This window comes from Aplysia californica, unplaced genomic scaffold (genome assembly GCF_000002075.1).
Source record: "Aplysia californica isolate F4 #8 unplaced genomic scaffold, AplCal3.0 scaffold00079, whole genome shotgun sequence".
NCBI lineage: Eukaryota > Metazoa > Mollusca > Gastropoda > Aplysiida > Aplysiidae > Aplysia > Aplysia californica.
In genome coordinates this window covers 1,599,775-1,614,179 of record NW_004797349.1, presented here as the reverse complement: position 1 = coordinate 1,614,179, position 14,405 = coordinate 1,599,775, and the positions used below count along the sequence as shown (strand labels likewise).

General features: G+C 37.4%; 1 protein-coding gene across 2 annotated transcripts in view; it reads right to left on the bottom strand.

Annotated features, from left to right (window-relative positions):
- Positions 1-224: 224 nt before the first annotated feature.
- The window catches only part of LOC101854315 (WD repeat-containing protein 34), a 16,051-nt gene continuing 1,870 nt past the window's right edge, over positions 225-14,405 (bottom strand). For both annotated transcript variants that reach the window (XM_005094308.3, XM_035968749.1), the window contains exons 2-13: positions 12,905-13,047; positions 11,620-11,704; positions 10,920-11,061; positions 10,393-10,472; positions 9,457-9,509; positions 8,246-8,427; positions 7,153-7,292; positions 6,437-6,516; positions 5,517-5,698; positions 4,151-4,308; positions 2,989-3,197; positions 225-894 (exon numbers count right to left, since the gene is read on the bottom strand). In XM_005094308.3, coding sequence (XP_005094365.1) covers positions 765-894; positions 2,989-3,197; positions 4,151-4,308; positions 5,517-5,698; positions 6,437-6,516; positions 7,153-7,292; positions 8,246-8,427; positions 9,457-9,509; positions 10,393-10,472; positions 10,920-11,061; positions 11,620-11,704; positions 12,905-12,972 — 1,509 coding nt within the window. In that variant the 5' untranslated portion in view covers positions 12,973-13,047 and the 3' untranslated portion in view covers positions 225-764. The remainder of the gene's footprint in view (positions 895-2,988; positions 3,198-4,150; positions 4,309-5,516; positions 5,699-6,436; positions 6,517-7,152; positions 7,293-8,245; positions 8,428-9,456; positions 9,510-10,392; positions 10,473-10,919; positions 11,062-11,619; positions 11,705-12,904; positions 13,048-14,405) is intronic.

Below are 14,405 nucleotides of genomic sequence, written 5' to 3'. Positions count from 1 at the left end.
CATGTTGGGGTGTAAGAGAAACACATTAAGTCACTGTGGTGCCAGCTCTTAAATTACTATCTCACAAAGTCCTATCGACATCTTTCCCCTCTTCATCTTTCCTTTTGTGCTGTACTTTTAAATGTTCATTTTGGGCACAAATACATAATGTGGAATATACGCAGCCAAAATGACAAAAATACAAAAAAACAAAAACACGAAAATGACTTGAGAAAACCTATGGGTCAGCTGGTGTTATCTACAATCAAGATTTATTTAATGCATACGGTACCGTACCAGTCTCATTTGACACTAACGCCACAGTATAGTAAAATCACAACACTATTATTACACATTCAAATTCATTGATCTTTGTCAAATAATTCTCAACAAAATTACCACATCAATTTCACAGGAGTCGCTTCAGAGGCGACATATCACAGTTGAAGAAGATAAAAAAAAGTGATCGGCAACATCTCTCCCCACTTACCCTACAAATCCCCCCAAAGCATAATATAATTTATTATTTTACACAAGTATTGAATCTATGCATTAATATTCTCAAAACGGCAACTTTTTGCCAAAATTATCTTTTACTCGATAACAGAACAAAAAAATTGCCTTGCCACTTTACATTACAGAGAGATTGATTATACCTGTGTTAGTGTAAGATAACCAAGTTCTAAGTGTTCATTCCTAAGGAGAGATTCTTTTTTTCGCTACATTCAAGTCATGAGCACTCATAACAAATTGCTGCTCTGTCACGTTGTCTTTCTTCGCATGGTTTATTCCGTCCCAGTGCTGACCATTCCCTCTAGAACTTCCAAGTCTTTCCCAGACATGGAGGTAAGAGATGATCCCAGTTTGAACACTCGGATGTAGCCCTGGCCATCTCCAGTCGCTAAAATCTTCTTCCTGAAAGAGAAAATAGAACGGTATTTGTGATTTGACATCAAATCATCAATTTCTGAAAAACTTCTTCAAGTCTCAAGAAAGGGAAGGAGGGAAAGAGGAAAAGAGAGAGTCAGAGAGAGGGAAGGAGGAATAAAGAGGGATAAGGAGGGAGGGAGAAAGAGAGAGCGGGGGTGGGGGGGGGGGGGGGCGCATGAAAATAGTACAGTCAAACCTGTGTAAGACGGCCACCCATTGTCAAGGAGAAAAGTGGCCATATAAGACAGGTGGCCGTCATAGGCAGGACTGATCAAGATGAGGAAAACAAACCATTCCCATCTGAGGTCCCAATCGAAAGTAGCCGCATTGTTGTTATTGTTTTTGTTGTTGCTGGTTTGAATTTTGTTTGTTATTTTTATTTTGTTGCTGATTTTGCACAAGGGTGACAATAAAACGAAATGTAGACGAGGAAGACCGAATGCCATGTTAAAACAAACTCATGGGTCGCCACCACTCGGAGAATGAGCAACGCTTCTGTCACAAGTTCATGCTGACGTCCATTGTTACTTTGTTACAGACTGGATAAACAGTGACCACTCATCTCACTTACAATTTGTGTATGAGTTCTGGGCGGGGCTTATGGGTTATGAGGGATCTCACGCTTACCTCCCCAGCAGCAGAAAATTGGTACCTATTGGCCAACAATGGGAGGGGCCTACGCAACATGATCGGTTGGAGGGACTACCTAACAACAACAACAGGTGATTGGATTATGACGGCTCGCCCACAACGCCAGGGGCCAATGCATGATTTATGACAAAACGTACCGGTAATGGAGTCACTAAGGTGGCCGTCTAAGACAGGTTAGGTGTTATTGCTTGGTGTGATAGGGGTTGTGTGTTAAAAAAGGGTGGCCGCAGCCGCGTTGGACAGGTGCCCGTTTTACAGTTAAATTATATAGAAAAAACGCGAGGGGGGAAATGGAATGTGGCCATTTGTACAGGTGGTCGTCTTATAGAGGTGGCCGTCAGGGCAGGTTCCACTGTATATAGGTTGTCCGTAAAGTAACCATACAGTTAGACTGAAAACAGCTCACACTTGCTGCACTTGTGTATGCTTATTTAGGTCAGAAAAAGTCATTAACTTAAAAAAAAATTTTTGTAGAAAGATAAACTTAGCATCATTGGAAAGCATTTTAAAGTTGCATCTTGCCATTGTGAAATTTTTACTCTACGTTTATATTTATTTTGAAATTGTCGTGAAACTGTCTACACTTGTGTATAGTAAATTAATGGATAGCTTGTTATATCTTGTGTGTACTGTGAAGTCATTTAAGGGGAGGAGCGACCCTTGATTTTGCAGATTTTGGGTCAGGCTATGCACATTTTCTGTTGGCTGACTTTTGAAGATCAACCTGTTTTTTGTCCAAAAATAGCATGGATACATTCGAGAAAGTGTTTATTCTCCACGTAAATTGCCTTTGAAAACATGACGATGGGTTAATATAGTGAATTTTCACAATAATAGTCAGTTTTCGCAAAATGTAATTTTTTTGCCGTTTTTTCCCTACTCCTTCCTTAGTTTTCACCATTTTGAGATGAAACTTTCAGGAAACATAGTTGGCAAGGCTGCCATTAATGTAACAGAGAGATATTTGTGAAAACAATAACACTTTTCCATTGGCAAGCGATTACGCAGTCTAAATTTTTAAAAAGTTTTTTATATTTTTGAAAAATTCTCATATTTTTTTTTTTGTTGCACTTATTGAAATAAGCTTGCTGTTACTCTGATAGGGTCTGGTTCAGGTATACTCTCATCACATTTGGTCAAATTTGGTCAGAAAACCTTAGGGATTTGAAATTCATTGTTTATTTTCAAGATGGCGGCCGCTTCCCTAGTAACCGCTGTTGCTATGCCAAAATAAAATGGGGTATCAAGAGATTTTACTATGCCTAACTTATATTATATATGTACTTAGATTTGATCTTGGGCAACAGACATAGAAAATGGTCCTCAAGGGTAGCTCCTCCCGTTAAGGATGAGAAGTGGAAATATCTGACCTCTGATTATTCCAAATACATTGTCAAAAAGATGGGAGATGTTTAAGAAGTGCCTTACTGGTGATGATTGAACTGTAAACTGTAGACAGGAGCTTTATTAGGGCTGGCTTCGAGCTTGTGTGAAGGAATCATTTGACCACCCCTCAGATCGTACAGCAGCAAATTTCCTCTCTCAGTGACTGCGCCTAAAACAGCCGGACGCACTGGAGACCACTTGGCAGAGAAGAGATAGCCATCGTCTGGTTCAATGGTCAGGACAGGCTGGGTCTGAGGAGAATCATATGTCACAGAGGAATTCCCTGTTGCATAACAACCACAGGACAAAGAAACATGTTACTTTGCTTTGCTAACAAACCAGTGTAAATGACAGTAGGTTACCCAAGGACTTATATGTTGCATTCATTGCAAGAGGCTTATATGAAAATGAAGGCAAGGAAACACTAGACACCTCAAACTTCAGTCATTTAGCAGCAATTTCATCTCACAGTTTTATTTTGGAATTAAAACTGCACCTCTCTGTGAACAATGACACCACTACAACTACACCAATCTTTGAAAAGAACTGTGACTTAAAATCTTAAAAAGATACTCTAAAGCACAGTTTCTGTAACCTTTGTTACATCAGTCATGTAGGAAGGCAAACAGTGAGCAAACAGAAATGATCTTGCCAGTTCAACTAATATTTCACTAAAATTAAATAAATGAAGTGAAATGACAAAATGCAGAATCCTGTTTGAACCATCCAAAGCGAGAAAGGACCCCCTCCCCCCATCCACACTACAAAGTATTAAGAAATGCATGAGGTAAAGAGTCACTCTTCGCAGGCCAGTGACACGAGATCTGTCAATGGTGTCACAAAAGGCATTACTTTGAAGTGCAGAAAAAAAAAATCTAAATGCAGCGGAGTCTGCTCAAAGTAAAATCAGTGAGGCCCCTGGATTTTTTTCAGTTTAGCTGGGTTTTCAGTTGCTCAAATAGTAAAAAAACCAAAGGATTTTATTTTATTTTGGCATACTGCTGTTTTCAGATTAACAGTATTCGTTTTAAGTGGACCCCGCTGTACTACATTTTACTTATGTCCCTGGCTCCCAATTATATGAATGTGATGTCATGAGTGGTAGAGGCAGCATGTCTATCAAGTCTCATTTGAATTAAAAAAACCTTTTCCCTCTCTCTATCACTCTATAAAAAAACAAGTCCTCTTTTCCCAGTCCACATACCTGCAGCATGTTGTAAATCCGAAGACACTGGTCCATACCGGCACTCAGAAATGCATTGCGGTGAAAGTTGGAGCAATCCACAGAGTGAACTGGGCCGTGGTGGGGGTTGTAGGTGAAAGTTACAGGAGAACTGAGCGGAACAGATGAAACTATATGACCTGAAAAGGATGGAAAAGAACGATTACAAATAGAAATAGATTAAATAAAAAGTGTTTTTCAAATCTATGAATCAATCAACGGCAGACAAATACAGTGGAACTCGGTTTCAATGAACTCGGATTCAACTAAAACTTGGATTCAACAAAGGGAGTTGGATTCCCCGATTTTTTAATTCATAAAAATCAATTTAAAAAACTCAGAGATTTATTGAAGAGATAAATGAGCAAGCTTGGATTCAACGAAGTCGCTTGTAAGGTGAACTGCTCTGTACGACCAATCAGCAGCCTCCTTTCATACTAATACACGCGTTGTTTTCACACACCCATGTCTTAGTGTGTGTCGTGATCGGATGGGCGGCCAGCACACATGTGACGTGCGAATGTGTGTGTGTGTGGGTGTGTCTGGGGGGATGGGGAGAGGGGGTACGAACGGTCCCGGCATGGAACATCAGTAGAGATACAAACGTGACACAGTTATTTTTTTCCCCGGCTACAGGTCAATATTACAATGATAAGCTAGTCTAGACATAGATCTACATAATGAATTGCGCACTGGACTGTGGAATTAAACGTGGTCATATGCTAGGCTCTACACAGCAACATAAATTGTTTGGCAAACAATTAGTTATAGATGATAGATGATGCATATGAACAAATCAGCACTTTTGCACAGTGTGTGCTTTGTAGAGTTCAGTGTATTTTCCTGGAATTTTCCAACTATTCTTTGGTATCAAAGCAACGAAAAGGCCTCTTATTTGAGACCAAACTACTTTTGATTGAGAAAGTCGAATACATTATACATTACTTGCTCGGTGCCTGAAATTATCTACACAAAAACCTTAAATTTGCCATAATGAGCACTCAGATTCAACGAAACTATAGGCCAGGCCCGACGACTTCGTTGAATCCAAGTTCCACTGTACCTCCCTCCTCATACATACACAGGTAAACACAGAAACATTTTATTTCACATAGGTGTTTTTAATTAACTCACTTTGAAGAAGTGCATGTTGTTCAGAAAATATCATGAGTAGGTCTATTTTGTGTTATGATTGTTTTTTAGAAATACCAAGTGCTGAAAAATGAAGTTCAACATAATTGACAAAGAGTAGACATTCTCAGGAACATATCGGCTGACTGTTCTTGTGAACCAAAACGCAATTCGGAAAAATTTCATATAGCGTGGAAAAAAACCCAACAGAACTTACTGCCTGCAGGGTTCCCACTGGCATGAAGGTTGCACTTGAAAATGCACCCACTTTCCGAGCCCAAGACAAACAGGTCAGGATCATCAAAGCTGAAAGAAATACTCGTGACACCGACCTCTTTGTCCCCTCTGACTCCCCTCACTTTCATGGACCTTGGTAAACTCTGAGACATCACGACAAAACTGAAATACAGGATTAACAATCACTCTTAAAGGAAATGAATTGTGGAGTGAAAGGACAAAAACTAACCTTTCATAAGAACGAAATTCATCCATATTCAAATCATCACATACATTTATAGCTATAGGATGTTCACTTTCATTTTCCGCTTTGTACACAAGGTCACAAGTATATTAATAAAACTATCTTTATTTTGATACTTTCGTTTGCAAAGTGTGAGACCAGTATGTGGAACTCGCAGTGAAATAACAGCAGGAAAAGCTATCAAAGAAGAGTACACACTCATTCCACGACTGTAAAAGATGAGTAAACATTTGTTCCATGACTTTGTCAAAGAGGAATAGCTATTCATCCATGACTTTTTCAAAGAAGAGTAAACATTCATTTAATGACTTCAGAGTGTTTGCTGTGCTTTATGATGAGTTGGTATTACAAAGGTGACACAATAATAACATTAAAAGTAACAAATGGATAAGACTACATTACAGCACCAACCAATTTTCTTATCAAATAAATTGAAATCTACGATTCTTGCATCTAATAAAAAGCGTACACTACTATTGACAGACAAATTAATGAGTAACCCCATTTTTTTTTCTCACCCTGTCAAGCACGATCAAACAAAGACAAGCATTCTTTTGAAGTGATAGCAACATTTAAGTTCACACCTGAACACAAAATATTTGAAAAGAATGTAGGCCTAGAGCATAAATAGAGAAATCAACAAAAAATGTATTTACCCGTAAGAGAGTTTGAGTCTTCCTTTCTTCAAATCAACTTTCCACACAAGAACTTTTCCATCTCCACTTACACTTATAATCTGCAAAAAGTGCATTATGAAACAAAATCATCAACATGAAAAGAGAAGTCAGTGGATGTGGACTGAGGCCTAGGAGTGATGAGCAGCTTTCAGATACTTACCTTTACTAACAGTGAATTTCCACTTGCATGACACGACTTACAAACATTTTAAAGTGGAGCACCATGTCCCAAACATCATGCCACTGGGCTCAACAACAAAATTCTACCAGAGGGTTGGAAAAATTAAAAAACCCATCGATGTCCAGACTTCAAACTTTTGTTATTAGTATTAGTTATTAGTAAATTCAATCAAAAGAAGGAAGAAAGGTGGGGGGGGCTTTAGAAACCAGTAATAAAAGAAAGGAAAAACTTTCTTATTCCCAGGGGAAAACTTGGGTAAGAACAGTATGTCATTCATAAACGTTTAATAATTCACATGTAACATTACATATTGCGTAATGCAAGTTATCACATTTTTTCAAATGAACCACTGCTGGTTCCATCTCACCGACAATTTATCTAAAAGCTGCGTCATCGCTTTCACTTGACATTGTTTACTGTAACCTTCTTAATAACAGAATTTGTAAACACATATATAATCCATTTATTTTGAAAAATGGACAACAAAAAGATGGAAACTTACAAAATTACTTACATCATACTCTCTCCGTTTTGAGGACTGACTTTTGATCCAGTGCACTTTGGACACTGGCTCACGATGGGCGTCATTGCCAATGCCTGATGTGGCAACCACCAAGTCATCCTCTCGACTCAGATCCCACACTATCACTTCTCCTGTTGTTGAAAGATTTGAGAATATGTGACATGAAATGATCACCATCTCCACGTTTGTACTCTGCATTGTTCTGATAATGTGCTAGAATTTTATCTGTCTTATGCTTATTGCTGGGATGTTGTATCCGTCTCAACCCAGGTTGACCCTGACAGGCACAGTAGGAAGTCTAAGGAAGCCTGCATCTAAAAGTGATTTAAAATGTGTCGATGAAGATGTAAAACACCTAGATTAAAAAAAAATTTGACTAATGACAGTGCAATTATTAAAAATACATTCAGAACCATGAATAATGCCAGAAAACTGTTCTGTGGCCACATTTGATAAAACTGGCAAGGTGAGATTGTTTATTAAAACATGTATCAAACGTAAGTTACATGTGCCACTATCAGGATGAAACAGACTTTTCTTGCTATTCTTGATTTATAGAATCATGCGTTATGTTCCTGTACAAAAGAGTATGTTTGTGTGTGTACGTGTGTGTGTGTGTATGTGTGTGTGTCTACATGTGGGTGTGTATGTAAGTGCGTGTGTATGTAAATATGTGTGTGTGTGTGTGTGTGTATATAAGTGAGTGTGTGTGTATGTAAGTGTGTGTGTGTGTGTGTGTGTGTTTGTGTGTGTGTGTGTGTGTGTGTGTGCGTGTGCAAAAGAAAGTTAGAAAAGGAAAAGACACTATAGAGAGAGGAAAGAGAGACGATAAGACTACAAAAAATAAATACATAAGATAACCTAAATAAACAAACTCACAAAGTTTTTAGCTGTCTCCGTGGTTTTACGCACCCCGCATAATTTAGCAAAATTTGATCATTTTTTTGCATAATTTCGGATTATTTTCCTTTATCATTCTTTCTTAAAATGAACAGAATTGCATAATTTCACATTTTTGGGCTCAGTTTGCATTATTTCAGAATTTTTCTTGCATAAAACGACGGGGACAGTTTTAATACGGTACCATTGAAATTTCCTCCTACTAGCCATGCAGGATTGACAGGATGAAACTCTAAACACATGAGGCAACAAGGGGAGTCGATGACTGTGTCAGGTTTGTCTTCCTTCACTGCACGGCGATCCAGATTCCATGTACACAGAGTAGAGCGGTGCGTACACCAATCCTCATGATCAAACCTGCCGTATCTAGGTATTCGGTTAAGGCTTAGTATAAACAATATGTCTTTTACTTAATAATGTCAGAACAGGCTATCAGATCGAATTAAAAGATAGTCAATAACAGTAAGGATGCAAAAAAAAAGATAAAAAAAACAACAACAACAACAAAAATAACCCCCAAACCCCAGCACAACTATGCAACGCTGGAATAAAGCTTCATCTAGTTACAATGTGTACCAAGCTTTTACAAAACATAATCAGCCAAAGGGAAGCAGATAGTATAAATCAGACCTGGTAAAATGATCCAGAATCATGACTGTTTAAAACTGATTATGACCCAAAATTTAGAAAAGTCAAATTTAAAGGATTAAAAATGTGTCTCTTATGGATCAATTTCCATTTATGGAATAAATCAAAACTAAGAAGGGAAAAAGACCCCCTCCTGACATTTCATTGCAGATGTTTAAAGTTTGGCTACCCTGAGTTTTTGGTCTTATTTTGAATGTCATATCTCTTACTCTTAATTTTTTATTGGACTGTTTTTCAAAACTTGCTTCTCCTTGCTTGGCTGATTTATGATGTGAAAATTGTTACAGAATGTGGTAACATTTAAAAAAAGTTTTATTCTAAATTTACGCAGTTGTTTTATGTACATTCTGAGCACGAAACATTATTTAGTCACGAAAACCAGTACATTCATTAAAATATTAAGAAAAACTCATTGAACTAAACTCCCACAACTTTCACTTGAGCATTAGGTTTGCACCCAGTCATGCTATAGTGACTGACCCGTTTTGTGAGAGCTTAATAGGAATCAAGAAAATTGAAAAAAGATATATATTCAAATTACATGCAAAACTAGTAATAGTAACTCTTGGAGATTTCACTAAAATTATAAGGAACAGTAAAGCACTAAAGTTATATGTCCAACATTTCATGCACCTAAATAAAGGTCTGTGAATGTAATTTATAAGAGACACGGCAGGTGAAAATCCCAATATTTTGAACTTTGATACTTAATTCAAATCAATATATTTAAAATGAGGCAAAGGATACGTCGCTGCAAGAGTTGACCCTGTGGCATTCCAAGACAAACCAGTGATTTGTAGCTGGAAGAAATTATGGCAAAGAAGTAAGTATATGAGTAGGTGTGATAAATGACACAAGTTATAGAAAAAAAGAGAGTAAGATTCTAAGAGTTCTTCATATTTTCCAAAATTTCTGCGCATGCCTTTAAATTTAATTTTCTACTGGGTGTGCAAGATACTCTATGGAACAATTCTGAACACATTAATATAGACAGTACCATGTTCAATTCTCACCTGTCCCCGTGGTTTTATGCACCCCGCATAATTTAGTAAAATTTTATTTTTTGTGTACATAATTTCTGATTATTTTCCTTTATCATTCTTTGTTAAAAAACCCCCCCAGAATCGCATAATTTCCCATTTTTGGACTCAGTTTGCATAATTTCAGAATTTTCCTTGCATAAAACGACGGGGACAGACTTACACACAGCATTTCTCCAATTACTGCATTCAAAAGCATATTTTATGTTCACAAGTATTTCTCTGTGACAATAATAATAAACAATGGTCCATAACAGACTCCTTATTTCCTTGATAAAAAAAGTTTTGAGTCTCTTATGCAGTACGTACTGTATTTGCATCTAATGAAAATAAATCTCTCTTTTTATTTCAGTACAATGTTATGCTTGACATATAAAACAGCCAAACCATGGGAACAATGCATTGATTCATCAGTAGATTGGCATTGAGAGGAAGACATTTTTTTAAAAGACTGAAACTTATCATTTGTATGGAATGTTTTCTTCTACATCAAGCACTTTGTAATCCAATATAGTTTCTGTAATATCTCCACATTTTTGTTTTCTTTAGAGACTTCCTACTAAACAGTGATGTAAGTGGGCAAAAAAATAGACCATGACAGTGATGCTGCAAACCTAACACGTCAAAACATATCTCTCTTTACCTCTTCCTTCAGTTCTGCATTACACAAGGTATGCACACAAGTCACTGCATCAGTTGCAGCATCTTGCTGATTAACGACTCCTGTACAAAAAAAAATGTACACACTGCCGTTACACTTTGTCCAGGGGCTACAAGATAAGAAAAATGCTTTATCAAAAGAGTGGCAATTAAAAAACAGATAATTAGAAATACATTAAATAAATTAAAAACTTAAAGGGAAAAAAATAGACCAGAGTTCTGATCAAAGATCCGTTTGATAAAATATCAATCACAAACAATAATACCATGTCACTACCATAACAATACCTTTGATTAATAAGTAAAGCTTTCAGAATTTCTGACCATTTCAACTTTGAGATACATGAACATCACTTACCCTAAAAATAACTTTTAAAAATTTGTTATTTCAGAGAAAATATAGAAAAAAACAAGTAGTTACACTAACAAAAGGCGATAGGTTTGGTTGACATGTAAAGGATAATACTCATAAACGCTTTAATAAGTTATTGGCAATATCCTAACACTCACCATCAAAAGCATGGCTCTTCAAGTTGTTTGCCAAACACTTCATAACCATTGGCTCAACAGAATGGAGGAAGTCTGCCAGGTCCTGATTTTCTGATTCTGACAGCTGATAATATCCTTTATCGCCATCTAAATCCGTTTGTACCTGATAATATGGAACAAGAATGGAACAAAAAATAGTAATAACACAAGTGCTGTTGCTCTTGCTGTTCCGGCAAAACCATTTTTATGGCTGTCATTGCATAACAAGTACTGATGGTATATCAGCTGTTCCTCTCCTTTATCTCTGTCACAGCTGATGTCTTGTCGCCAACAATGTCTCACTTTTGATACACACATATATGTGACTAGGAAAGTCTGATCATGGATGCATCATGACCTATACAGCTCTGTAATGATACATTTTCTACCAGTAATACAGAAACAAGGTATCAATTATTATTTCTTCACAAATTCTATTAATGAAAGTCAATGGCAAAGATGGATATTTCTGCTTAGCATCTCGCTTCTTCTCAGCAAATAACCGTCATGACTCAATCTATTGTCTAGATGAATTGATGCACTTTATTTCAGCTCAAAGAAACAAAATTCTCCAAAAACTATTTCATTTGCGAAATAATTTGATAAATGTTGATAACTATACAATTCCCTTTAATGTATCTTTGAGATGAGTGTGATAAGACAACTTATATAAGCCACTTACTTCCTGATCAAAAACTTCATAAGACTGGATCTCAACGCTCTCTGTATGGATGTCTTTTGTTTGGCATCCCTCTTCATTGACTGACCTGGGAAAGTAAATAACAAAAACTTCTACAAGACTTAGATTCCTGTTTGCAGATGGTGGATTTAAAACACAAAACCTTGCGCCATGCTTAAAGGTATGCGACAGATACACTGAAGGTACCAATAGAATATCTTACATCACATTAGTGACAGTCTTTAGAAAATAAAGTTGTTACTCATTTCAATTTATCCCATTTATTATTCTTATTAACCCCTTCAATGCCGCAGGAAAATAGGCCCCTGCGCCAAGGGAAATCCCAAGAACCAAGGCGGCTCAGGGTGACCCCACTCTACCTCCCATAACTTTTTTATTTATGAATATTTCCTCATGAATTTCTGAATGTACATTCTACATTGAACCACATTTCTATTTATATAATTTTTTTGGATTTCATTGAGAGATAGGTGGAGAAAAGTTGGAGTTAGTAGTTAGTAACGTGATGCTAAAAACAACACAACCAAACAACATAAAACAACACACATTCGAGTAATGATAAACTGAGACAAAAAAAAGGGGAATACATATTGTATGAGTGTCTGTTGGTAAAGCGGCTTTACAACAGATTTCTCGTTAGTTCAGGACTCGTTATCGGTGGACTCCACTGTCATAAGTAACAAATTAATAATGACCTACCTTTCTATAACAATTATAAGAATGATGGAAGAACTTGAATATGCATATTCTTCCACAGCATAGCAAGGGGCTTTAACACATTTGAGCCTATTCCCATTTATTTACTAGACGTACCGCGGCTTAATCCTGTGTATTTATAGGATGCGTTTTAATCGATTTATCTCCTGTGTTTTTCAGTTACAAGCTACGGGAAGTGGCGTGCAATACTTTTTAGCTGTAATGGAGTAAGTCAGTCACCCCTGCACTGCAATAAATGATTTTATTATAAATTGGGCACAAAAAAATTGCCATTTCAAATTGTTGATAAAATAAAAACTATTTGGACAAATTAGTTTATGCAGTTTTCTTTTTCTTTGAGAGCATTTCTTTTTTTCTCTTGTTGCATTAAAAAAATTACGATAGCTTTCACAGTCTGTTTATGGTTAACGCTTCAATATAATACTCCAAAAGTGTCAGGCTGCAATGGTTGTTGGATGAAAAATAACTCAGGCTCATGTGAGTTAAAGGTTTACGTTAATTAATGGCACAAACACTGATTATGAAGAATGATCAAAGCAGAAAAAATTACCTCTCCTTTTTCCAACTCGACTTGAAGTCAACTGGATCCAAAGTTTCGTCGCTGAACTCATGAGACATTTTGACGTAACTAGACAAATTTCTTTAACAAAAATAGTTATCTAAAACATGTCTTGACTTTTTCTCCAACTTTCACTGTGGGGGAAAAGAATATAAAATTTACCTCTTTGTATCAAAGCAATATTATTAATAGTAATACATGAACAGAAAATAATATACCCCTATTCCCAAGCTCTCACTGTGAATTTAGAAGTATTACTGCAAAAAGATAAAGGGGGGGGGGGGGGTGCGCCCACCCTGCAAAAGGGGTTGGGGGTGGGAGGGGGGGTGGTGCTCCCCCCTGCTAAATTCACAAAAAGTCATCAGCACACTAAAAGATGTTAAAATAGTGCTGAAAAATAGATCTAGTCTAAAATGGGTTGGGACCTTTTCTATAAATTTACCGGTGGCCTTTTCACCCTGGCAGCTCAGTCAGTTTTTTACTCGACTTCCGTTTTTGTTTCTGATTTTGTGTATAAATTTCTATGGAGTTACGCCAGGACCACTCTCCTGAGGGGCCTCCTAAGATGGATTGATGGAGTCAAAGGAACTCTGAGAAACAAAAGGGGCGCACGTGGACTGGAGGTTAAGGTGTTTGCCTCTCATTCAAAAGGTCTCGGGTTTGAATCGGGGTAGCAACCAAAGAATTTTCTTCTCTAAAATTGTCTCCTTTCACCTCCTTTCCTGCTCACTAGCAATGTTCTGTCGTCTGCTTTCGTCTCCACTTTCTATCCCCACCCTCTCACCTCCTTTTGCACCCTCCTCTGGGTTCTGACCACTTCTGCAGCCTTTCTACTGCTGCTCATCCTTGGCTCCTTACTGCTGTCTTTCAGCCACACCCCTGATCTTCTGATAGGAAAGATCAACACCTAGCCTTCTCAGACAAGGGTGAAAAACCTTGGAGGGATCCAGTGTGCAAGTCGTGCACGTTAAAGATCCCTGGTGGTCTAAAATCAATAAGAGTAGGCTTTGGCCGCCACCCGAGCAAAATTCAAAATTTCCTACCAACTGAAAATGTTTAATGTGTCCCGCGTGCTCATATGTGACCTTAGGCAGTTGCGAGCATCGTAAAACACTTCCAAATTTTTAAAAACAAAATTAGAAACAAAAAAAAAAGCTTAATTGAAAGAGTTGCAGAGTTGGCCTACCATTGACATTGACGATTAAGTTGTTTGAGGCTCTCAGTAGAGCCTGTTCAACTATCTGGTAATGAACGACAATAATGCATGACGTGCAGGCTAGACAAATCAGTTTTGGCAGGTGGAGTTGTAAATAGTTGGGAGATCTTTCAAGTATTCATCCAGACGTCTCTTAAATGTGTCCACGTTTGGAGCTGACACCACTGAATCGGGAAGATTGTTCCAAATAGTATTAAACCCTATTCTCAAGAAAGTTTGCCCTCACACACAATCTGCTTCTTTGCTTCTGGAGCTTCTCGAATCTGAGTTGCCACG